The 26,348-nt window shown below is 42.8% G+C and overlaps 1 protein-coding gene across 1 annotated transcript in view; it reads left to right on the top strand.

Annotated features, from left to right (window-relative positions):
• The window catches only part of LOC308285289 (protogenin B-like), a gene marked incomplete at both ends in the record, with an annotated part of 48,706 nt that extends 43,431 nt beyond the window's left edge, over positions 1-5,275 (top strand). The window contains 4 exons of the mRNA XM_080726005.1: positions 787-910; positions 1,647-1,827; positions 4,088-4,174; positions 4,916-5,275. Coding sequence (XP_080582131.1) covers positions 787-910; positions 1,647-1,827; positions 4,088-4,174; positions 4,916-5,275 — 752 coding nt within the window. The remainder of the gene's footprint in view (positions 1-786; positions 911-1,646; positions 1,828-4,087; positions 4,175-4,915) is intronic.
• Positions 5,276-26,348: the final 21,073 nt, after the last annotated feature.

The raw sequence follows: 26,348 nt of genomic DNA, 5'->3' as shown, positions 1-26,348 counted from the left end.
GTCAATTGTCATCTTCATATGGTGGTCAGCCACAAACTCAGTCACAACAACTGGCCAATATAAAAAAGATACCAGTTGTCCAGTTCTGTTAAGAATTTGTTGTCTCACGTCTTTTCAATTTCAAATTGTCAAATTGAGGCAGAAATTGTGGGGGCAGAAAATAGCAGATTTATATGCTTGGAGTTTACAGGTGTTGTGAGCATGTATATCAGCTATTTTCACAATGGAATAGTTCAAGTCAAACTACATGTAAATGTAATGCCCACTCCTACAATTCCATGCGCTTGTGCAGGGTGGGCGGTCGGTTCAAATATGATTATTTTGGGGGTGAAAAGGATTGAGAACCCCTGTGTTATTGCACCACCAAGAGGGAATTCCCATAGACGTTTGTGCTCCAAAAATAAACAAATAATCTCAGCGGTTTGACTCATATGGATATGAAGAATCAACTGATGGTGAGAAAACACTAATGTTACTGTCGCCGAATTAGTTACATTTTCACCAGAAACAGACTGTATCAAATTGACTGACTATCATAAACCATACAGAGCCACCTCCCCAACAATATCGTGCAGACGTTTGTTTACACAGCACAAGCACAATATGATTTTTTGAGACTTTTTAGATGACTCAATGTTATCCTCCATAGAGAAATGACTTCTCTGAACCGGGCGATGAGCGAGTCACGTCATAACTTCACTGCTCTATTATAGCGCCACCAGGAGGCCACAATAACCTCCCTGGCCTGGCGGAGACGGATCTCTAATTGAACCATGTGTTTCTCAGTGTTCCAGGACGGGTTGTACCACATCGACCAGCGCAGCATGACGGGCATCATTGTGGGCGTGGTCATCGCCTTGGCGTGCATCGTCACGTGTGCTTTGATCCTCATCAGCAAGAGCCGCTCCGGGTAAACAATCCCATATCCATGTTTTACCTCATACACTGTAAATAGGGGTGTAACGATACATTTTAATAGCGATACGATACGCATCACGATACATTGTTGACGATACGATACATGGACGATAAAGTTCATTCATGGCGATACGACACCATTCGATTAAATGATTTAAAATCGAAATAGTAACTATTTAGAAAAGAAATGAAATATGTGTCAGACGTGTAAAACATCTATTAATATGGAAGTAAACGCTGTGATTATCTAGCAAATACATGGACATTGTAACACATATGGACAAACCCACACCTTGACATGAACACAGAGATTACACGCATTTATCAAATATGGAATTGAAAGGTAATTAGACCCCTCTTTTTCATTTTCTCTTAAAATTGCTAAATACAAGGCACAACTACTTCGTTTCCATACATTATTTGCATTGCAAAACGACGATACGATACAAAGCCAAAGAGGTACGATATTTTGCTTTTGCAAACAATATAGTAGATCATTGCAAATTAAAATAGATTTTTCGATTCAGTTACTATATCGTTACACCCTTAACTGTAAATAATCACCCACCCAGACTTCGAATACATTCTTCAATCAATCAATCAATCAATCAATCAATCAATCAATCAATCAAAACCCTACACATCCGTGTTTTATTTCCAAACATGTTTTATTTTACAACTCTCTGACACTGACGTCCTGGATGATGATCTTGTCATTTCTTCAACAGGAAGTCGTTCAATCCAAAGATGGTGGGCGTGGGGGGTGGGCAACCTGGAGGGGGTGGGCTCTCTGTGGAGGGTGGGTACCCTGGGCGTCATCAGCACCCCAGGTCCAGCGAGCAGCACCCTGACCACAAGGCTGTGGTCCTGGTTCCCATGATGTCTTCTCAACACTTCAACCACAACGAGGTGACATATCAACCGTATGCTGTTACAGTTAGTATGGTTGCTATAGGCCAGTTAGTGGGAGAAATATGTGAAAAAGATGTTCACTTCCGGCAGAAAGCATGAAAATTTGCATCTAGATTTATTTGTGGGCGCTGGGGGCGCCCGCTGGCCTGGTGGTCAAGGCGCGTACCATATACTAGGCTATGATGCCTGCTGGCGTCGCCGGTTCGATTCCCGATCCGGACGACCTTTGCCGCATGTCATTCCCCATCTCTCTCCCCGTTTCCTGTCAGTCTACTGTCCTATCGAATAAAGGCATAAAAAGCCCAAAAAAACAAATCTTATTTGTGGGCGCTGAATTCAGAAATTGACGGATCCAAGCACTTTCCCCATGGGATCTGGTCGTAAAATGAGAATTAAAGATGTCTCTATGCTTGCAATGGATTCAGAATCATGAAAAACCCCTAGATTTTTTGGGGTGGTCTTTTTTCCCTGTATAGTAAGTGAATTAGAGACATCTTTAATTTTCATTTTACGACCAGATCCCATGGGAAAAGTGCTTGGATCTGGCATTTTTTTTATTCAGCGCACAAAAATAACCCTATGTGCACATTTTCACGATTTCTGCCGGAAGTGAACATCTTATTTTTGTTACATATTTCTCCCACTAAGTGTTTCTCAACCTTTTTTCTGCATGGGCACACTTTTCGCGTCCCAAGAATCCATGGGCACACCAACACAATACAGGGGTGTAAATATCGTCACTGTCGGGAAGAAACCTTGTATCTCCAAGTTTCAAATGTGTACGTTTCTTCGCAAAGTAAAGCCCTGCTTCATCATACAAGGCTGTCGCACAACAGTAGTGAAAATGGCAGATCTACAAGCACACAGCGCCTCGCACCGCGAGGCATTGTGTGCCTAATTTAAATCATTTTTAAAATGATAAATACAATACTGGCTTTCAAGCAGTTTCAAGGGGCACACTTGACCCTTCTCAGGGGCACACCAAAGGTCCCCAGGCACAGTGGTTGAAAAACACTGCTATAGGCAACACTACAATAGTTCTCAGTCTGAGAATTCTTTGCCAGCAAAGTGAACCTGCTTTTTGTTAACCTTTGCACAAACGTAAACGTGTAGCTTGTGGTCATGCTTCACACACTGTATTAGAGCCCGACCGATACATCGGTCAATTCGATATATCGGTCGTTTTGGAGCTATCGGAGGGGTATCGGATATCGGTGAATTATTCCACCGATATCCGATATTAATTGACTGTAACGTGTCTGCGGAGACAGCATGAAACCCTGAGTTATATAGGCCTATTTGTGGGCAATACCAGAATTATCCAGCAGAGTGCAGTATAATAGTCCAAGACGCAAGCCAATACTATAGTGGAGTTGCTGCCTCTCGTGTGTCATTCACTCACCACATGTGCTGTATAACTCTGATTTTTCATTTTGGGGTGAAGGAAGGTGTGTAGACCTATGTGAAAATCCACAGAGAAATATAGATGTCTGACTAGGCCTACTATATAACCAATTGGAATGAAATCTGCTCAAACTGTCTGATATACGGATACAGAACCATATATACTAAGGCTATATAATGTCTGGTGGACATTTCTTTTTATGTTTTGTAAAAAAACATATATATATTTTTTTTACAAAACATCGGTATCGATATCGGTATCGGTGCTCTAGCACTCTCCAACATCGGATATCGGTATCGGACCAAAAGAATGGTATCGGTGGGGCTCTACACTGTATCATCACAATATACTGTATAATGTAAATGGTAAGACGGAATTCACCCGATCACCTGACAAGGTGATATAGTGTAAGACCAGGTGATCTAGTGTAAGAACAGGTGATCTAATCTAGTGTAAGACCAGGTAATCTAGTGTGAGACCAGGTGATCTAGTGTGAGACCAGGTGATCTAGTGTGAGAACAGGTGATCTAGTGTGAGACCAGGTGATCTAGTGTGAGACCAGGTGATCTAGTGTGAGACCAGGTGATCTAGTGTGAGACCAGGTGATCTATGTTTTTTTGTTACCACTGTCGCAACATTGTTTGCTCCGGGTGGGGGCCTCCTACCATGAGGTATCTCTCTCTCTCTCTCTCTCTCTCTCTCTCTCTCTCTCTCTCTCTCTCTCTCTGCTCTGTAGCCTATGCAAAGTGTCTTGTTATGATTTGATACTTTAATAAAATTGAATTGAATTGAATTATAGTGTAAGACTAGGTGTGTTACTGTGCTGACATCAGTTTGTTTACACTCTTTCAGGACATGGTGATGAGTGTGAGTGCTCCAGTCAGCCACAGGTGGGCGCTGTTCAACAGAGACAAACAACACCATCCCAACAAGAATGATGTGAGTTCACAGCATGTGATGAGTTAATGTTATCAGTGTGTGTGTGTGTGTGTGTGTGTGTGTGTGTGTGTGTGTGTGTGTGTGTGTGTGTGTGTGTGTGTGTGTGTGTGTGTGTGTGTGTGCTCTCACAGCTAGAGTGAGTACTCAGTAACCTTCTTTCACTGTCCAATAATAAATCTTTTAGCACATTCTCCTCAGAATGTATAAAATAATCATAACTGTGGACTGTATAGAATATGAATACTCATGGTGCTGTATAGCAGTGGTTCTCAACCTGTGGGTTGAGAACCAGTGGTTCTCAACCTGTGGGAGAGACCCCCCGAAAAATTATTTCGGGGGGGTCCCCAGATTATTAACTTAATGTGCAACATTGTTTTCTCACTCAACAGTAAACAAACCAACATAAAGTTTAAGTGTATAGAGGGTATCTGCACATTTCTAAAGTGAAAATTTAAGTGCTTTTTTAACACCTCTAAAATTACAAATTGAACATTGGCCAAATTGTCTAATATTAGAGGCAGAAATTGTGAAAATAGCTGCTATTTTCACAATAGAACCATGTTATACAAAATGTAATGCCTCAACTCTTAGTGCCCGTCAGGTTGGGGGAGGGGAGGTCCCCAGTTAAAATATGATTATTTTGGGGGTCGCGGCCTGAAAAGGTTGAGAACCACTGCTATAGAGACTAGTAATACTCATGGTACCATATAGAACAGTAATACTCATAACTGTGTGTCGCAGGAGGAGAACAGGGCCTGCCTGTACGAAGCAGGTAAGACGGTGTTGTGCTACGACGAGCGCCTGGCCCCGGCGTCCAGAGAGCTCCTCTACGGACCGCTCCACTCCGACGCCTCCCAGAGCTCCAGCGAGGGCAGTGGGGAGACGGGCGACTCGGGACACTACTCCAACGAGGACAGCGACGAGCGCTCGTCCAAACGCCGGCGCAGCGGAGACGGAGAGGCGGCGAGTTCCGCCTCTTGCCGCGGCGCAGAACCGCTCCCAAACACCTCTGTGGTCTTACAGCCTCGCTGCCTCCCGGACCCCCTGGGCCCCCTGGACCCCCTGGACCCCCTGGGCCCGTCCCACCCTGCCCGGTACTAGCCTGGGATCAGTAGCATTTTCAGGTTTCTTTTTTAATAATTTTTATACCACGATTTTTTTTAATCCCTTTTCACCCTGTGCCGATTGCCTATGTAATCCTGAGCTCTGCTCTTCCTCTGCCGTGCCTGGGGAGACAACGGACTGACCTCATGCTTCCTTCAATGCATGGGTAGTCCAAGTTGTTTCTTTTCACCTGACAGGGGGGATTTCCCCGGTTTGGACGTAGCGCAACACGTTATTCCAACCAGTTCCTTTCCTCCTCATCAGGCGCCCCGGCTGGCCAGGGGGAGGCATTAGAGAGACCAGGATTACTGCATGTTTTTGTGAGGGTATCTACCCTAGGAGACACGGGGAGAACATGTAAACTCCACACAGAAAGGCCCTATCGCCAACCCCCCTTGTTCAGGTTTCTGATCCGGTTCGGGAGCGGAAAGAACCTACATCATGTTGTAGTCATCTGGCGGACTACAGGAAACCACCAAATTGGAGAAAGAATCCCAAATGTGTTCAAATTGTTTTAAGTTGGTATGGAACCAAATGGACCTCCACATTAAAAAGGTCTGAGAGCCGTGAGACCAGAGGGACTGTGGTAAAAAGAGAAAACAAACAAAAACAGGTGCATTTATATGGCGCTTAATTCCAAAGCGTCACATTCACCCCATTCACACACATTCATACAGCGATGACGGAGGAATCCATGCACGGCAGCAACCTGCTCATCGGGAGCCTTGCCCAAAGGACACTTCCACACTTCTGGGGGGGAGCTCGGGATCGAACTGGGAACCTTGCGGTTCTCCATCCGGCTGCTCTACCGGCCACTCTACCCCTGAGCCACTGCCGCCGGTACACCTGACAACCTTAAACCTATGCCACGCCCACGATGGTCTGTTTTTCTGGGGTGTGATGCTGTCTCTGGTGCGCGTCTTAATTTGGTTCCAACCAAAGCTCACCCAACGATGAATGTCCTAAACGAATGAATGTCCTGTGTCCCAATGTCCCAACGAAGAATGTCCTAAATGAATGTCCCAAAAGACCTTTTATTTAACCGGGTTGAGGGTTTGAAACCCTGCTTGCTCAATATCTACCTCAGTTCTCTGTTTTGTTTGTTTGTACGAACGCCACTACCTCAACTTGTTTTCTTCAACTACACCGTGAAGTATGAACCAATGAATTAACGGATGGATGAATGTATGAATTAGTTAACGAATGCAGTATTTTCTCTGACTCAGGGGTTAGCTTTACCTTTATGACGTTTCGTCTTTTCACCGCATCTTGTTAATGTGTTTTTTGGAGCGTTATATCTGGTAGAACAATTTTTGTTTTCGGCCGACGTCCAAGTGCTTTTTGTTTTTGCGTTTTACACGATTTGAGTTGTTACGTTGTGGAGGTGAAAGAAAGAAAAGTGTATTATAAATTCTCAAGGGAAGTGAGTGAGGTCATAATAATAATTGCACTGAACTTGAAAAGCTTTAAAAAAAGAAGAAAAAAAAAACAATAATGGCCTTAACGTGGAAAAGGGCTTTTTTATGCATATTATTATAATAAATCCAAAGAACAAGAAAAAAATCCACCCAAAGATGGACTTTGGTGTCCAAGTACGATAGAGGAGAATGCTCAGGTTGCACTGTTCTGTGATCGTGTAAAAATTAACCTGGGAGTGAGAACCAAATGGACCCTTTAGGTCTGTAACTCTGAGAGTGTAGGAATGGAACCAAATGGAAATACAAAGTGTTGTGACCCTTACGGGTCCATTTGGTTCCATCCGTACCCTCTTCAGAGTTATAATGCAGTGTAGATTGAACTGGTTCTATGGTCTAATCTAAATGCATATCAAAACTGGGAATCCTTGAAAATCCTTGAAAATATGAAGAGATAATAAACAAGAAATTACTGCTTTAGATTAGTTTTGAAGCTATAATGACACCGTTGTGTATCAATTAGTCTTCGGTGTCCATTTATGCTCCTTTATGTTCCTTAATGTGCCAATGAAAAGCTTTAATTAGCACCATAACGTTAGTGATGTTACCTTAATGATGAAAAGCTTTAATTAACGCCGTAACGTTAGTGATGTTACCTTAATAATGAAAAGCTTTAATTAACACCATAACGTTAGTGATGTTACCTTAATCTCTTGATGAAAAGCTTTAATTAACACCATAACTTTAGTGATGATGTTACCTTAAAAAGCTTTAATTAACACCATAACGTTAGTGGTGTTACCTTATTAATTAACACCATAACGTTAGTGGTGTTACCTTAAAAAGCTTTAATTAACACCATAACGTTAGTGGTGTTACCTTAAAAAACTTTAATTAACACCATAACGTAAGTGGTGTTACCTTAAAAAACTTTAATTAACACCATAACGTTAGTGGTGTTACCTTAATCTCTTGATGAAAAGATTTAATTAACACCATAACGTTAGTGGTGTTACCTTAAAAAAGCTTTAATTAGCACCGCAACGCTAGTGAAGTTTCCTTTAATCTGTGGATGAAAAGCTTTAATTAACACCATAACGTTAGTGATGTTACCTTAAAAAGCTTCAATTAGCAGCGTAACGCTAGTGAAGTTTCCTTTAATCTGTGGATGAAAAGCTTTAATTAACGCCGTAACGTTTGCCTTCTAGATCACGATGCTATTATCCAAAGAGTTGCCTTTGCTTCAGCAGGCGTATGGGTTTAATAAGAAATGGTGTAATAATATGGGTTTGATAATAAATGGTGTATTAGCTTTTCATTCTGTGACAGTGGTCTTAAGACAGGTTTGGTTTTTGTTTATTCAAAAATTTCTTTTCACAATTTGCCAAATTTCTTATAAAAATGTATAAAAAGAATGTGATAGAAAATATCTTAAAGGTATATATCACTTTCAAAGATGTTTGAAACAATTCCATTCACCAGAACCTCTGTGAATCTAACATGGTTAAAAATGGGTTTGTATAGGAAGGGGCCGTGGACTGTTAAATATCTAAATACTGAATAAATTAACTAAACTGTCTGGGTTCTCAAAAGCCCTGAGTAGACGTTAGAATGACACCAAATATGTTTGAAAGTGAAATATCTCTTTAAATAAACATGCCATAAGCTTGCAGATCAAGTATTTTTGCTCTGCAACTGTTTTATTAAATTAAAGGAATAGTTCACCCCCAAAATTACTTTATTTCTACGGATTACTCACGCCATAGAGATTGAGTTCAATAATATATGTTTGTATTTGTCGCATTCACATTTTTTGTCTTAGCAATGTGACAAAAAACTAACGAAAAAAATATATTATTGAACTCAAGTCTCCATGGCATGAGTAATCAATAGAAAAAATGTCATTTTGGGGGTGAACTACTCCTTTAAGATTTTTTTTGTTTTTGTTTTAATGGAACCTGGCTTAATGTCCCTGTGGGTGAAAATGTTGTCACTCTATACATTCCCTGACCAGGTGTGACAAATAACTGTCCAGGTGTGATAATGACTGTCCAGGTGTGATAATGACTGTCCAGGTGTGACAATGACAAAGGATTGTGACGATCAAAATGAAATACCAAACCCTACGACGATGCGAAGAGCAACATAATCAGTATAACTTTGTGACCAAAGAAATGTGTGGATAAAAATCTCTGTTATTTAGTGATTTTTCTTTGGTTTGCATTTTGAAGGAAGAAAGAAAACAAACACATTTGATTTGCATAATTAATGTGATCGGATCTTTCCCGGGCTTTTGAACCCCTATAGAAAGGTATTTTTTAACGTGAAGATTAGTTCTTAGATCTTTATCGTGCTTTTAATTTCAAGCTTGAGAGGTCAATAAAGAGTTCTTTTGTCAACAAGGTCTTACCTGAAAGACGGTGAATTACCTATTGGAAATTTGATTTAGTCTTTTTTATTTCCTTTTTCATTTTCTTTTTTTTTTGGCATGATGTTTGTTTTCTTTGTAATTTGACATTTGGTCTGTGCGTGTTGACGGGGGCTGGGCAAGAACTTAATATTGCTTGTGTAGGTTAAGAGAATCCTTTTACTAGCAGTATTCTTATATAGCCTACCAACAAATTTACACAAATACGTTTTTTGTTTGTTGTAATATTCGACAAACTCGTTTAGTCTTAACCCTGTGTTGTACTTTACTGCGGTGGTTCTCAACCTGTGGGTCGGGACCCCCAGGGGTGGTCCCTAAATTATTTTGGGGGGTCCCCAGATGATTGACTTGATGTGAAACATTGTTTTCTCACTCAACAGTAAACAAACCAACGTGAAGTTTAAGTGTATAGAGGGTATCTGCACATGTCTAAAGTGACAATTTAAGGCCTTTTTAATACCTCTAAAATGACAAATTAAACATTGGCCAAATTGTTAAATATTAGGGAAAGAAATAGTGAAAATAGTAGATCTACATGCTCACAACGCCTCGCAACGGATCTGCTATTTTCACAATAGAACCATGTTATACAAAATGTAATGCCTCAACTCTTAGTGCTCGTCAGGGTGGATGGGGTCCCCAGTTAAAATATGATTATTTTGGGGGTTGCGGCCTGAAAAGGTTGAGAAACACTGCTTTGTTGTACCATGGTGGGGTTTCCATAACCATGATAGATTGGAGGTGTTATCGCCCAGGCCGACGTCGTCCATTGTGTCTGTGTTTGAGGTCAATAAGGAGAAAGTATAATTTCACTGAACTCTAAACTCAGGCAGCATTTTGTACATTTTAGAATGTAGATTTTTGTATTGTTATTATTTAAATTATGCCTCTTCTGATATTATTATCCACTTTGGAATACTACAGTAGGCCTACAGTGTTCTTTGTTTTTTACTCGCGAGTAAATGCCAAAGTAAGTGTTGAAATGCTGCTGGACTGTTTGACTCTCTCAAGATGATTATTGATAGATTAATAAATTGTTCCTGAAAAATGCACTCTCTCTTGCACACTTGTTTTTATTAGTATTACCAGTAAGACGCCTAAGGGTGAAAAGCGACCTCGCCTTTTAGGGCCCTTTAGGGCGAGGTCGCACCGGACGGAATTTGCACAGGACTGAACTAATTTGCAAGTGTGATTCAAGTTTCCGTTGGTTGTTTAATTTGGACAAAATGTAGACAAAATATTTCCCAAATATGGATATGACTGACCTCTGCGTGGATATGACTGACGTCTGACATCTGCGATGTCTTATGCTAATAGACCACATGAGACTCACACAATATGTCCATATATGGGCATTCCAAGCCAAGCCATACGTCCATATGGGCATTCCTAGTAATGGGCTTAATATTAATGGCATAAAAGGGATTCTATTGTATGGGAATTCCCAGATATGGGCTTAATATTGATGGTGATGTCACAACAGGTGAACAGCTATAGACATTGAGGCGTGACGGACAATATATGGACAAGATGTGCCGGTTTTCATAGTTAACTGCTACCTATGGTCGCAATTATTATTATCATCATTATTATTACACTTTTAGATTTGGATTAACACTCAGGATTTGACAATGCTTAATGAGATTGTTTATAGAGCAGTGAAGTCATGACGTGACTCGCTCATCCCCCGGTTCACAGAAGTAATTTCTCTATAACATTGGGTCATAAAATCGTCTCAAATAAGCATTGTGGTCCAACAATAAACAAACAGTTTGCGTGATATTGTCGAGGAGGTGGCTCTGTATGGTTTATGATAGTCAGTCACTAATATTTGATAAAGCCTGTTTCTAGCGGAAATGTAACGTGATTCGGCGACAGTAACATTAGCGTTTTCAGTTGATTCTTCATATCCATATGAGTCAAACCGCTTAGATCATTTGTTTATGTTTGGAACACAGTTCTTATAGGCCTATAACACAATATTATGAAAATAGTCTATGGGAATTCAGAATGGGGGGGTCAGACTTCGTCAGACTTCACTGCTCTATGAAGGTGGGAATCAGTGAGTTTGGTATAAGGCGACAAATACATTTAGTACATTTTCCAAATTGACTTGAATTGGGAAAATTCAAATGGTAAGACGGAATGCATTTGTATGACTCGAGTCACTTTCTAGTTTATTTTCCTTTTTGTGTGTTTTTCTTCCTTTTCATTGTCTCCGCCAGGCCGAAAGGCATGGCCGAGACTATGATTTTGCCCCTGTCCGTCCGTCCATCCGTCCGTCCGTCCGTCCTCGTACGTGACCTTCTGTTTGTGGACAGCTGGCACCAGGGGCGTCAGAATGAACTTCTTAAAATAAATGTATCATGCCTGTTGCTAAGGTATGGCAACATGACTGGTGTCTTCGCTTCGCGCGCGTGCAAGACACCAGTCATGTTGCCATACCTTAGCTTTTTCTGAACTGACGCCAATGGCGTGACCTTCTGTTTGTGGACAGCTGCCACCGTTGGCACGATGGCAGCGAAACTGTGCACCCACAAAGTCCCTGGGTGCCATAGCAGAACCTCTGCTCCCCATATTTTACATGGGCCTGTTATAGCGCCAACAGGAGGCAGATTTGAGCAAAAAATATATATATTTTTGAAGCAGTGAAAACCGCTTCCTATGAGTGGCTTTGTGTGTCCCACGCCCATATATGGTCATTTCAGTCCAGAATGAACAGGGTTTTTCAAAAGCACAATGTATGTCACCTCATGTCCATATATGGTCACTCCAGGCCAGAATGAACAGGTTTTTTCTGTCCCGTACGTGCAGAATATCTGTCCAGAATGAATAGGCTTTTTCAAAAAGCAAAATGTGTGTCCCATGTCCATATATGGCCATTTCAGTTCAGAATGAATAGGCTTTATCTGTCCTGTAAAAATGAATAGGCTTTATCTGTCCTGTAATAATTATAGAGGGATGCAGTTGACAAACAACTAAGAGACCAGCAAGCAGGATTTTTTATATATATTTTTAAAACCTATTACCGACAGTACAAAGGCAGGGCCTTTAGCCAATGAGGGAGGGAGATATAAATAACAGGTTACACTTGTTGGTGGTGATGTCACCAAGAACACTGCTCCCTCATTTATAAGGTTATTATTCTTCTTTAGCCAATGAGGGAGAAGCGAGCCCACACTGTTTTGTAGGAACAGTATTTCTAGTTGAATATAGTATACTTTATGGATGGGAAGACGGGAAGTGACACACAGCAAAGGCCTTTGGGATTGGGACTCGAACCCCGTCACGCTGTCAGGATTCAATGGAGCCTCGGTGCCCGGCTTTTGGTTTTAAAGGCACCCTGTACTGTAGCTTTTTAATAAGGGTGGTTGCTATTAATAGGCAACACACTATTGTTCTAGGTCCAAGAACCTTTTGCCAGTTAAAGCTTTTTGTTGAGTGGTGCTAAAACGCTCCTAAGTCTGGCTTTGCGTGAGTCCGCAGTACGAGACTTATGTCATAGAAAGTACGCAAGGAGACAAGGAGATACGTGGGTCACCCGAGATACGTGGGTCACCGTGCACAGGTGCAATTTACATTTTTTTCAGACTGAAGTTATCTGGGTTGAAAACAGTTAACTGGAGTTATCTTTTTTCAAGCATGACTAGTCAGACAGGATTGTCTGTTGGCTATTTGACACCGTGGTTCTCAACCTGTGGGTCGGGACCCCAAATTATTTTGGGGTCCCACATTATTAACTTATAATGTGCAACATTGTTTTCTCACTCAACAAGTAAACCAACCAACATAACGTTTGAATGTATAGAGGGTATCTGCACATTTCTAAAGTGACAATTTAAGGACTTTTTAATACCTCTAAAATGAAAAATGTAATATTGGCCAAATTGTCTAATGGTAGAGGCAGAAATTGTGAAAACAGCATATATACGTTGTGAGCATGTAGATCGGCTATTTTCACAATAGAACCAACCGTATTATACAAAATGTAATGCCTCACCTCTTAGTGCTCGTCATTATGGGGGGTCACCAGTTAAAATATGATCATTTGGGGGGTCACGGCCTGCAAAGGTTGAGATCCCCTGATTTAACACACTGCTCACTTCAGCCCTATAGGTGTTATTTTTTGTGAGGTGGCTATAGGCATACTGTAGGTCCGACAACCTTCATGCCAGCTAAAGTAAACCTGTTTTGTGTCAACCTTTTTGTTCATTGAGTTCAATGGACCTTTTTTGTAACCCCAGAAGTACATTTTCCGTCCCTTTTCTGATTGGACCATGTATAAATATGTCCAATCAGACAGGAGTGACATCACAAGTTCTCCGTCCCACATGAAGTTAGTTCTTCATGTGGGACGGATTCATTTCCCAGCGGATTACTTGTGGCTCTCGTCAGTGCAACCAGCCAACACCAACACTTGCAATTTCTTTCTACCTTTTACTTTGCACCTTTCTGGTTTAAAGAGGCGGTGCCATAGTTTTGTACTTTTTCTGGTTTTCATGTGTCTAGGAGGTTGACAGTACTTCATTAGACCCCCTGGTGTGCTTGTTATGAGCAATTATGTATTCCCTTTGTATTTGGGGTTTCTTCCTGGAGGCTGACACCTTGTGGGTCAAAAGTGCCGATCCAAAAACACAGATAACACGATTCAATTCAATTCAATTCAATTTTATTAGAGTGTCAAATCATAACAGGTTATCTCAAGACACTTTACAAAGGCTAAAGAGCCGAGAGAGAGAGAGAGAGAGAGAGAGAGAGAGAAGGGGGAGGCACACACACATACACACACAGGCGTTGCATTTGCATCTGAACGTCGCTCTGGATTTACCCATTAAAACTGTGAAAGCGTCCATTTTTTTGTCTGATTTTTTTGAATTACTAGATGTTTGAACTCTCTTTTTTATTACTAGCTGTTTGAACATACTTGGATATTTATGTATGTATTTATGTATGTATGTATGTATGTATGTACCGGTATGTATGTATGTATGTATGTATGTATGTATGTATCTATGTACTGTACTGTATGTACTGTATGTCGGTGTCCTCTCTTGTTTAAGACCGTAGCCCAATCAGGTACCAGCATCTCTGGCAACGTCATCATTAACAGGCAATTAGGGACCAGTGATGTCATTGGTCATAATATATCAGTCTTCTTCGGAAGCGGTCATGCCAGTGGTGAGCACACCTCATGGCGCACAAGTAGGTCATAATGGCTTACTTGTGCGCTAGGTGCAAGTTGTCACCTCGACCAAGTGCAGTTCTAGTTGTTAATATTTAAAATGTCCCAAGTCCTGTCCTGTCCTTTTCCAACCAGCCACTCCATCAGTGTCAGTTGGGTAGTAGGCCACCTGCATGCTTCTTCCTTGAGATGCTGTGGAGTGTCATGGAGGAAGCCAAGGAAGCTATGGTCAGCACCTCCAGACAGCCGATCACGGACATAGCCGGAACCTTGTTCTCCCTGATCAGTTCCACTGCATTGGTGCCAAGGAGGTTGTGCAGCTCCCCTGTGAACCACATGAGGACCACCGCTCCGGCCAGCAGTGCCATGATCTCCACCCACGCCGCGGCGAAGAACGTGAACCGCAGACACCTGCTGTCTATGACAGCTCCGCAGCAGCCCAGGAAGCCTGTGAGGACCAGGGCCGGCCCCGCACCCATCAGCACGTAGCTCAGGAACTGCTCCAGTCGCGCGTCCCCGATTTGACCCAGGATGGAGGCTGGAGACACATTCATCCAGACACCCGCAACCAGGCCGGCAGCGCCTGCCATGATGAGGATGCCACTGAAGACAAACATGCAACATTTGAGGAAGGATTTCAAACATCCCATCTTGGTTCTGCTTTCTCTTTCTCTGCTGAAGTGGTGTTCGCAATGTCTGCTGTTGTAGATGGATCTGGCTGTCTATCCAGAGTTACGCTGCTTTTATAGCATTCTCCGTGATCATGATGATGTCACGATGAGTCATCCATTCCCAAATATGGAGTGCTGTGTCAGCCGTGTCCAAATATGGAGTCCATGTACTGTGGCAACAGTGGTAACCAGTAACCATGACCTAGACTCCATATTTAGGCATGCCTGACATGCTTTGCTTGTATGCTATGCTTTTATGCCCATATTGTATGGAGATAATTGCGACCGTAGGCGGACGCCTGACACTGTGGTTCCCCTGCTCTGACATCACATTCTGACATCACTGTGATCTCACGGGAAGCAAATCCCTTTTATTGCCATATAACGAGATCCCTCTGATGCCAGGGGAACCAAATCCCTTTCATGCCCATATATGGAGATATGGAGATCCCTGTGATGCCAGGGGAACCAAATCACTTTTATGCCCATATATGGAGATCCCTGATGTCATCAATATTAAGCCCATATAGGTAAATGCCAATATATAATCACTGATGTCAGGGGAACCAAATCCCTTTTAGTGCCATATATGGAGATCCCTCTGATGCCAGGGGAACCAAATCCCTTTGGCCAGATGACCAAGACATGGCGCGTCGTCCTGAGGCATCTAATAACTAGAAGCTTGGCCGCCCCGAGCGTCGGCGACCTGGCCAACTCGGGAACGATGTAAATAGGGAATGATTCCCCGCCCTTTAATGCAAACCCCATTATACCTGTTGTCATAGGATCCGTTTTGACCATCTGTTTGCCTGTGTCCATTTATGCCCATATATGGAGATCTCTGTATCTGTTTGTCTGTGTCCCTTTATGCCCATTATGGAGATCTCATCTGTCTGTGCCTCCGACTGTGTTGCAGACACAGTGCCAGTTCCCCCTTTAATGCAAACCCCATTATATCTGTTGTCATAGGACCCGTTTTGACCATCTGTTTGCCTGTGTCCATTTATGACCATATATGGAGATATCTGTATCTGTCTGTCTGCATCCATTTTATGCCCATATATGGAGATCTATGCAGATCTCTGCAGACACAGTGCCGGTTCCGGAAAACCCTGATGTCAGACATCAGCTCCGCATACGGAGATTCTGAACCTTTCACACCGGTTCCAGAAAACCGTGTATCGGGTCGGGTCCCTGCTGTGGTGGTGAACGCGCGTGCCGAAGTCTGTGTAATGCAAACCCATAACTGTTGTCATAAGTCCCGTTTTGATCATCTGTGTGCCTATGTGTCCATTTATGCCCACATATGGAGATATATGTATCTGTCTGTCTGTGTCCATTGTATGCCCATATATGGAGATCTCAGCAGACACAGTTCCGGAAAACCCTGATGTCAGACATCACAATCCGAACCTTTCGTGCCGGTTCCGGAAAATCGCGTATCGGGTCGGGTCGAGGCCGGGCACTGCACTACCTGCTGCGGCAGGGAACGCGCGTGCCGAATTTGAAATAGGTCCCACCCTTGAATGCAAACCCCATTATACCTGTTGTCATAGGACCCGTTTTGACCATCTGTTTGCCTGTGTCCACTTATGCCCATATATGGAGATCTCTGCAGACACAGTGCCGGTTCCGGAAAACTCTGATGTCAGACATCAGCTCCGCATACGGGTGTCCATTTATGCCCATATATGGAGATCTCTGTGAATGCCCTACCCTTTAATGCAAACCCCATCAGACCCGTTTTGACTATATGTTTGCCTGTGTCCATTTATGCCCATATATAAACATCAGAACACGTCATACTGATGACATTCAATATGTAACCATGGCATTTTTTGTTGACTCATGTGGCGTAGGTGATGTCAGAGTCTTTTATGAAGTGATGTCAACAATCAGCTCCGCATACGGTGATTCTGGACGTTTAATGCTGTTTCGGAAAAACGCGTGTCGTGTCGGGTTGAGGCCGGGCAGAGACTTCTCGCATTTATTGTAAGACTAGAAAGGTGCAATTCTGGGAAATTGCAAGTGTGGTTGCACTGACGTCCACTGGGAAATGAATTCCGTCTTACCTTTTATCACTTACCACTAATTCAGAGCGACCCTGATGGATCATGGATAGGCAAAACCGTCATTGAATGACACAACAATGCATCAACTCTCAACAGACTCCACCTTTTGCACATAAATCCTGCCGTTTCCCCCATGTTCCTAGCTTCTTCCCATGAAGCTACTGTACTTGCATGATGTACAGTTGACAAAACAACATTTAATAATATTTTTATTTTGGACGGAAGTTGTATGACGAGAATTACTTCACACTTTTGTAGCTAACAGCGTTAACACCACATATAAAAAGCTAGATATCTCTCCCGCCGCTGCAGTTCATTGGCACGACTGGTAAAACAGGACTGGTGGAAGTGTTAGGCATGGAAACCCAGAAGCATAGAAATGAGCGCAGACTTATGATGCAGAGGCACTGGTATGCAAGAAAATAAACCTTACTGAGTACCACAGAGTACAAACAAAGGCGAGTCGTAGACTTACGGAAACACTGTAGTAGAAAATAACAAACCGAGGTACGCCTCACAAGGCAGTAATAAACAGAGGAGCATAAGCCTCGCAGGGCAAACAAAGGTGGAACCCAGGGAGCCAGGGGAGAATGGCACAAAGTATTTTTGAGAGGTGTTTGGCAGAGAGAAAATCAGAGTGGCCTACACTTGGCAATATGAGAGCCGTGAATGATCGCTCTGGGGCAAACTAAGCAGCAAGAGCACAAGAATCACAATCAAACGAAACAACACACAGCTGTGAGGCAACAAGTGTCAATCAACAATCAAGTCAGTAGAGTCAGGTGAAGGGAGAAACGACAGGGGGCGCAGAGGGACAGTGCAGGGCACAACAGGAAGTGCGGAACTGTGGAATTGTGGAAAAGAGGGAGTCCCGCCAGTCCAGCGCCAGTCCTGCATCTGATTGGCCTACCGAGTGTCCCATGCTGTGACGCACAAGGAAGCGTCCTTCAGAATTCAGGAAGCTTGCCAGTCCTCTTTTACCAACGCCCCCTGTCGGAGGACGCGTGTACCTTTAAATGTCTATGGTTAGAATACAGGTCCACTCGCCAAATTTCCAACTCGACAAATGACACCAAATGGATTTTCTAGGGCAGCTCGCCAACTAGCGTGGACGCGTCGCCACATGGGTTAGGATGCCTCGCCAAATGCTCCAAGGACAGGTCGCCAAACAGCTTGGATGGCTCACCCCTAAGCCACGGACTGTGATATAAACAGTGGTGGAAAAAGTACTCACATGTTGTACTTAAGTAAAAGTATCAATACTGCACTGTAGATGTACTCTGTTACAAGTAAATGTCCAGAATTCAAAATGTAGGCCTACTTGAGTAAAAGTATGAAAGTATTGGCATCAAAATGTACTTAAAGTACCAAAAGTAAAAGTACTAAATGTTTGAAAATAGCCGATCTACAAGCTCACAACGCGTCGTGAGCTTGTAGATCGGCTATTTTCAAATAGCCAAGGTATAAAATGGGGCTAAAGTGGTCCATGCATTTTTTTTTTTTATAATAGCCTATTCTATTTTTTATCTGCAAAGTAATTAGTTACTAAAGTTTTCAAAAATTGTAGTGGAGTAAAAGTACAATATTTGGATCCGAGATGTAATGGAGTAGAAGTAAAAGTATTGAAAATTGGAAATACTCAAGTTAAGTACAAATAGCTCAAAAGTGTACTTTACTTAAGTAAATGTACTTAGTTACTGTACACCACTGGATATAAACAATTATAATCTAACAATCAGGCCACTAGACAATATCTGCTCAGGGACAGCAGCAATGCATTATTATAACCATTAGCCTACTTACTATATAATATAGTACTTTAACATATTATAGCCTACAAACAGCTTTCACTTCATGGACACTGGATTTCTTTCTTTCCTTCTTTCTTTCTTTCTTTCTTTCTTTCTTTCTTCTGCTTTTCTTTGTGCATGGAATGTAGCTACATAATAGCACAATATCACATACTTATGGGTCATTGCATAATGCAGGCGCATGACCCATTAATCAACACCTCATTGAACTGGACGTTTCATTGAAGGTGCAAAGTGCTTTTGAGAACAAAAGGTGATGATAGCCATAGCCTTTTTTTTGTACAGAGATTACAGCAAGATTTTATTTGTACAGAGATTACAGCAAGATTTTTTTTTTAGATTCCAAGTGTTTTATTCTTTCTCCATTTTTTAAAGATGTTTTTTCTTTTCTTTTTATTGATTTTTTACAGAGATTATAAACGGTGTTGTGAACTGTTCATTCTTAAACACTTGTGCTCTTGAATAAGCCTCCACACACACACAACACTCTTAAACACTTGTGCGCTTGAATAAGCCTCCACACACACACACAAACACACACACACACACACACACACACACACACACAACACTCTTCATTCTTAAACACTTGTGCTCTTGAATAAGCCTCCATGAACGTTCACGGGACATTTCCTACTGGTTGGCGAGCTGACTCAGCGAATTTGCGAGATGTCCGCGACTGGTTGGCGACCTGCCTTCGGCGACATGTCCCGTGAATTTGGCGACTTAGATTTTTGGCGAGTCGACTGGATACCCTATGGTTAACACAGAAGCCCCGCAACAATATCTTTGTTGGTGTGAAAACATGAGGTCAGGTATGTCCATTAAAATCTTCCTCCGAAACACAGACCAACAAATATTAGTTACCCCAAGTTGAGTGGATGGTACAGTGTAGTGAGCCACCCGGTGGCAATGTGTGTGTGTGTGTGTGTGTGTGTGTGTGTGTGTGTGTGTGTGTGTGTGTGTGTGTGTGTGTGTGTGTGTGTGTGTGTGCGTGCGTGCGCGTGCGTGTGTAAGTGTGTGTGTGGTATAAAAAGTAGCCTACTCAAATGTTTTACTGAAGTAAAAGTATCACTACTACAATGTAGAAATACTCTGTTAAAGCAAAAGTCCTCAATTCAACATATACTTCAGCAAAAGTACAAAAGTATTGGTATCAAAAGTAATTAAGTACTCCAGCCTACTTCACAATGATCAGTAATGGTCACCAGCAACAATTCGCGCCCCATCATTTAACTATGAAAGAAATAATGACAATGGCCAGATCATGGTTGAAGCGCCGACAGAAAGTACTCAAATGTTTTACCTAAGTAAAAGTATCAGTGCCGCAATGTAGAAATACTCAGTTAGGGTGCCCACACTCCAAAATACCTATGAAAGTGGAATCCGCGTTCCGCCAATGCATTTCAATGAGAAGGGGGAGGTTTCATGTCAGGAGAGGATATCTGCGCGCCACGTAGACCTTGTGCTTATGCTGGAGCAAATAAATTCTCCACGCAGATTCTGGTTTCCCCCCAGGGCCGGATCTAGCCTTTAGCACTAGGTGGGGCAGGAAGAAATTATAGGGGAATCACGTCCAGCCCATGCCGCTTCGCCGGAAAAAAGAAATGGGGGGACAAACCCCCTAAAACATCCGAAAAAAAAAGCATGTTGGCACACTTATACATATAACACACAATACAAACAACAGGTCATACGCCTATCTATCTCTCTCTCTCTAATATCTTATTATTATAAAAAATATATATATATGAAATCTTAGATTTTTGCATGCCATCATGTATGGATGGTGGGGCAGATAGGGCATTTAGGGTGAGATTCCCCCCCCCCCCCCCTTGCCCATGCCTAGATCCGGCCCTGTTTCCCCCCTGGGGGCGGCATAGCTCAGGGGTAGAGAAACTGGTATTAGAGCACGAAGGGTATAAATCCCGAAGGGTTCCCAGTTCGAATCCGGGCTTCCCCTGAGTTAATGTCGAAGGGTCCTTGGGCAAGACTCTGAACCCCTAGTTGCCTCCGGTGAGTAGGTTGGTGCCTTGCATGGCTTCCTCCGCCACCGGTGTATGAATGTGTGTGTGAATGGGTGAATGTAATGCACAATCTATGTAAAGCGCTTTGGATTAAAAGCGCTATATAAATGCACCATTTACCATTTTACCATTTTACCCTCTGTCCAATCGGGTGAGACGAAGGCATAACGTTCCCGAGACTCAGGAAGGGAGATGGTGCTGTCAATCGAGCAACCGGTTGTCGCTCATGTGAACTTGTGTCTCATCGAGTACTTTATGATTTAACAATGCGCAAATTCCACATGACGGACGTAAAAGAACTGACATATATTCAAGTCAGTGCGGCCGTGAAGGCTCCAGGTTAGTATAATGTAATATATATAGCCGTGATACAACAAGCCTGTTAAATATTATGATAGTTTTGGAGTTAGTTCAAAATGGTCTTTGCACTTCCGTACATCTGCATACACTTTGTTATACTTTGTTATGTCCAATAAAAATCCTTTTAATCTGATGGATGGTCATATCCTCATAGAGTTACAGTACAGTAGCCTATATGTATCAAGAGTGCAATACATCTCCCAACCGATAAGGTCGCGCAATTGAAAGCATACAGAGAGAAATACCACAGATCGAAATAAAATGCTTTTTATTGAACAATACGTAATTTACGGGTACTTCAGAGGGGCCGTTCATAACTGTTAAAGGGGCTCCACCATGCATAATTATACAACTCAAATTTTTGTATAAATATAGGCTCAAAATTGAGTCTCAGACAGGTGTAAGCCTTCAACAGCCACTCTGACAAATCCGTTCTCCTTTTTACTTGATCTGCTATTATTAGGCTCTCCAGCTGCAGTACCAAAACGTCCTTTTTTTGCTCAGGTGCGCATTTAGTGGGTCCCCCCTCCTCCTCCTCACCACTTTTCCCCAGCCTCCGTGCTGCTGCTGTGTGTGTGTGTGTGTGTGTGTGTGTGTGTGTGTGTGTGTGTGTGTGTGTGTGTGTGCGTGCGTGCGTGCGTGCATGCGTGCGAGTGTAGACACTCTCCTCTCTTCCTGGGTACAGGCTAGGAAGAGGGGGCGTGCCAGTGGGCGTGTCACAAAATGTGCGGGGGTATTGCACATGCGCAGTGTAACTGGAGCTGCCATGGTGGAGTGTTCCAGCAGAGGCGCTAGATAAAAAAGATCATGATCCGTTCTCAGTAGAGCGAGGTGTGTGTTTGTTTTTTTGTTCTCTCTCCACACATCACCTAAACAGCTGCAGGTTTTCTTATATTGCATAGTGCTGTTTTTTTTTTTTTTTTTTTTTTTTTTTTAAAGGACCCCAATTGAAACAAGCCCAAGGCTCTTTGGAGGTGTTTATCCTTTTAGTTGACCTTGTACCAGCTGTTATGAAACTACCTTTTCCTATGCAAACTTCTAATAAAGTTTTAAATCAATCAATTGTGGGAAATAATTGGTCTTCAGAGGGATGCTTTTATATAATCCTGTACTTTGAAGTATATGTCTTAGAACTGTGCCATACTTGTAGTCAGACTAATGTATGGTGCAAAAAATTCAACAGACCGCACAATTTAATTTATTTGCACTTACACAAAATATCAGTAAAACAGCAGTAGATGAGAATCCGATGGATTTCTATAACTTATGAGCTAATATTCATTCAGGATATGCAATACATAGTTGTGCCTATTAGGGCACCAAATAAGCATACTTGTTTTGTGGCATAAGAACATTTAGTTTGAGCAAAGAGCAAGTCCCCAGCAGGCACTTAAAGTAGGACAAAACAAATACTACCATTTAATGGTCACACGCCGCCATCTACTGAGCCAAAGTGTAGGTGCTGGCCAGATTGTACTGTGCATGTGCAATACCCCCGCACATTTTGATACACACCCCTTCTGCACATTCCTTTCTTTTCTTCCTAGGGTACAGGCAGGGGCGTACCCTCCGGGGGGGTCACGTATGTTTAGTCCCCTGTGGGCCGCGGACCACCAGTTGGGCTGACGCGACGCTAAATTCCAAAAAGGAGGGGGAAAAAGCCTCAAATGGGGCCGGGCACTCGGCTTGACTTTGGAATACAAGCGAGGCGCGCGGTTTAGTTGTACAGTATGTACCGTAAATGAACTGTCAAAACAAGTTATTATTAGTTAGAATACATCACAGAGCCTTTCAAATGAGAGGGCACTTGTGAGTAAAGTTGGCACGTTGTTCAACCGCTAATTGACAACAATGCACGCTCATTTTAAGATGACAACAACAAACATGGATGCAACACTGGTCTGTCGCATGATCTCGCATCCAGTCAGATGCAACACGGTGTTAATCATGTGGACAGCTGGACACGTTAAAACGTTACCTTGAATGGAATATATGTCTATGAGGAGCAAATATGTCAACTTTCCTAAAAGACTGTCCTATTAAACCAGACACTGGGACAGCCTCCACTGCCTGTATCAACAATATAACTTGTGAGTATGCTAATTTATTACCTTAACATGTCACAGGTAATGTTGGCCCTAACATTTGTGTATACATATCAAACAGTTCAATCCAAAACATAAAGCTTATTATTTATTTATTTAAAGAAAGTTAAGCATTCTGTTCCAGTAGCAGAAGGACAAGGCCAGATATGGCATTATCCAATTCGTTATCCTGTCCTGGGCAATATGACCTGATTGACATCCTGCAGTGGAGACATTCTCATCTCGTGCATTAGTTATCAGATCAAAACAAAATAACCTTGCCACTTGTAACACTGAAGTTGGCGTTTTAAATATAATAGATATACAAATGTAATTTCACTGTAGTATCATGGATACAGACTCAGTATCCATTCCATATCCATGTGCAATAATGTTTGTAAATGACTCTGAGGCTTATTTGTGGCTTTATGGCGTTTTAAAATGTATGCGTGTGTCATTGAACGTCTAGTGTTGCTATGTTGTTGATTTTAAGTTCCAATACAAACACACACTCGGACAGTGTTAATATCACCAACAGTGTTGGATTTTACAGGGCTGTGTGTGTGTGTGTGTGTGTGTGTGTGTGTGTGCGTGCGTGCGTGCGTGCGTGTGTGTGTGTGTGTGTGTGTGTGCGTGCGTGTGTGTGCGTGCGTGTATGTGTGTGTATGTAGTGTGCACGTATGTACATACTGCACCTTGTGCTATAACTCATTGTTACACACCAGAACCGACCTGGAAATGCACACAGAAACCCAAACCAAACCGAATTTTCGGCCGATCCCAACCGATCCGAAACATATTTTTCGGTGCGCGCCTGTGGCTATGGGAGGCAGCACTCACACACAGTCCATTCTAGCTATGCACACAGCCGCACACTGAGATGTGCTGTGTGAAATTCACAGCGCGAAATGTTCAGAGCATGCAGTTTCTGAGCCCGGCCCGGCCCTAGGCCCGTTGGTGAGTTTCAAAACAAGCCTGGGGGCCGTGGTCGGGTCCCATCGGGCCCGCAGGACTCTATATGGAGGTAGTAAAAACAAATATGTCGCTGGCAAGGCAACAGCAGTGGAAGGAAGAGAAGAGGAGAGAGTTGGGGAGAGAGAGGGGGGGGGGGGGGGGGGGGGCGATGTCAACTCGGGCTGTGACATCGACTCTGGCTGCTTTTCAGGAGAGAACCGTTGGAACACACCCACTCTGGGCCAATCAGAAAATCAAAGATTGCAAAGGGAGGGCTGAACGTTAAAAATGTGTGTTTTGTTGGGCTGGAAAACACACTAGGAAGATAAAATATATAGAAAATGTTTTCAACTAACTCCAAGACGGTCATGGCCATCTTTATCCAAGGACTTAATTGTGTAATACTGTAACAGTAACTAGCCTGTCGTTTGTTTGTAGTCGCCTTAACACAGTCATGTTGAACTGCACACATACTATTGATATGTTAACGTATAGTTCAGATGTCATTTTAGGCCAATTCTCTATTCACAGTTCAACTGTTCAGCTTCAACTGCTTAACTGTCTTTTCTACGCGACCCATGCAATGTGGTTAGTGGTCTAGCAGAGAGCTGTCAACTAAAATTGGTTTATCTTGTGTTGTTTAGTGAAGGACTGCAAAGAAAAATGGATCTACGTGACCAATACATAAAAGCCAGGAGAGAGGACAAAATAAAAAAAAAGTGGGGGTAAGAAGGAATGATGCCACAAAACACTTTCTCCTTTGCTTTGCCACAACAAGTGTTCCCAACACAAATGCCTGCGGTAACGTGAGCCTCGGCTTGATGGAGACCTGCCTTCAATGTTACAAAAGACGCCATCTATGGTATTGTATTTTTTAATAACGTGACAGCTCCGCAGCAGCCCAGGACGCCCGTGAGGACCAGGGCCGGCCCCGCACCCATCAGCACGTAGCTCAGGAACTGCTCCAGTCGCGCGTCCCCGATTTGACCCAGGATGGAGGCTGGAGACACATTCATCCAGACACCCGCGACCAGGCCGGCAGTGCCTGCCATGATGAGGATGCCACTGAAGACAAACATGAAACATTTGAGGAAGGATTTCAAACGTCCCATCTTGGTTCTGCTTTCTCTTTCTCTGCTGAAGTGGTGTTCGCAATGTCGGCTGTTTGTAGATGGATCTGGCTGTCTATCCAGAGTTACGCTGCTTTTGTAGCATTTGCTCTTGTAATCATGATGATGTCACGATGAGTCATCCTTTCCCAAATATAGGGTGCTGTGTCAGCCGTGTCCAAATATGGAGTCCATGTACTGTGGTAACCAGTAACCATGACCTAGACTCCATATGCCTAACCCAAACCCTAACCCTAACCTCAGTAAAACTATACTCAGTAACCACGGCGCTGGCGAGTAGCCGACGCTGGTGAACTGAAAAAAAAAGAGCTCCTTCCCCCACCATCCCCTACGGTAGGAATAATAGCATACAGTATGGGCATAAAAGGGACAGTCACAGTGATGTCACAGTGATGTGGACATCAGGGATCTCCATATGGGCATAAAAGGGATTTGGTTCCCCAACTTCCCCTGTCATCCCAGGGATCTCCATATCTCCATATATGAGCATAAAAGGGATTTGTTCCTCTGGCATCACAGGGATCTCCATATATGGGTATAAAAGAGACAGTCTGTCTGTCTGTCTGGGTAACGCTTGTCTTTTTTGTTGATTGACTCTCACGCTCTGACATCACACTCTGACATCACTGTGATGTCATGGGAAGCAAATCCCTTTATTGCCATATATGGAGATCCCTGTGATGCCAGGGGAACCAAATCCCTTTTATGCCCATATAAGGATTTCCCTGTGATGCCATGGGAACCAAATCACTTTTGTAGCGGCCCTTGGTTTGTGAATGAATACGAATACGAAGTCTGTTGTTCTTCTGGCTGGAACAATTTTGGTTTTTATTATGTGGTTGGGACAGTGAAGTGACAATTTAAGGACTTGTATGACCTTGGTAATACAAAAGAAGGAAAACTGAGTAAAAATCAAACAACCAAAAAAAAAAAAAG

Source organism: Nannobrachium achirus (assembly GCF_963921795.1).
Source record: "Nannobrachium achirus genome assembly, chromosome: 5".
In the NCBI taxonomy this organism is placed as follows: domain Eukaryota; kingdom Metazoa; phylum Chordata; class Actinopteri; order Myctophiformes; family Myctophidae; genus Nannobrachium; species Nannobrachium achirus.
Note: the sequence above shows the minus strand (reverse complement) of the source record. Positions and strands in the feature narration are given on the sequence as shown.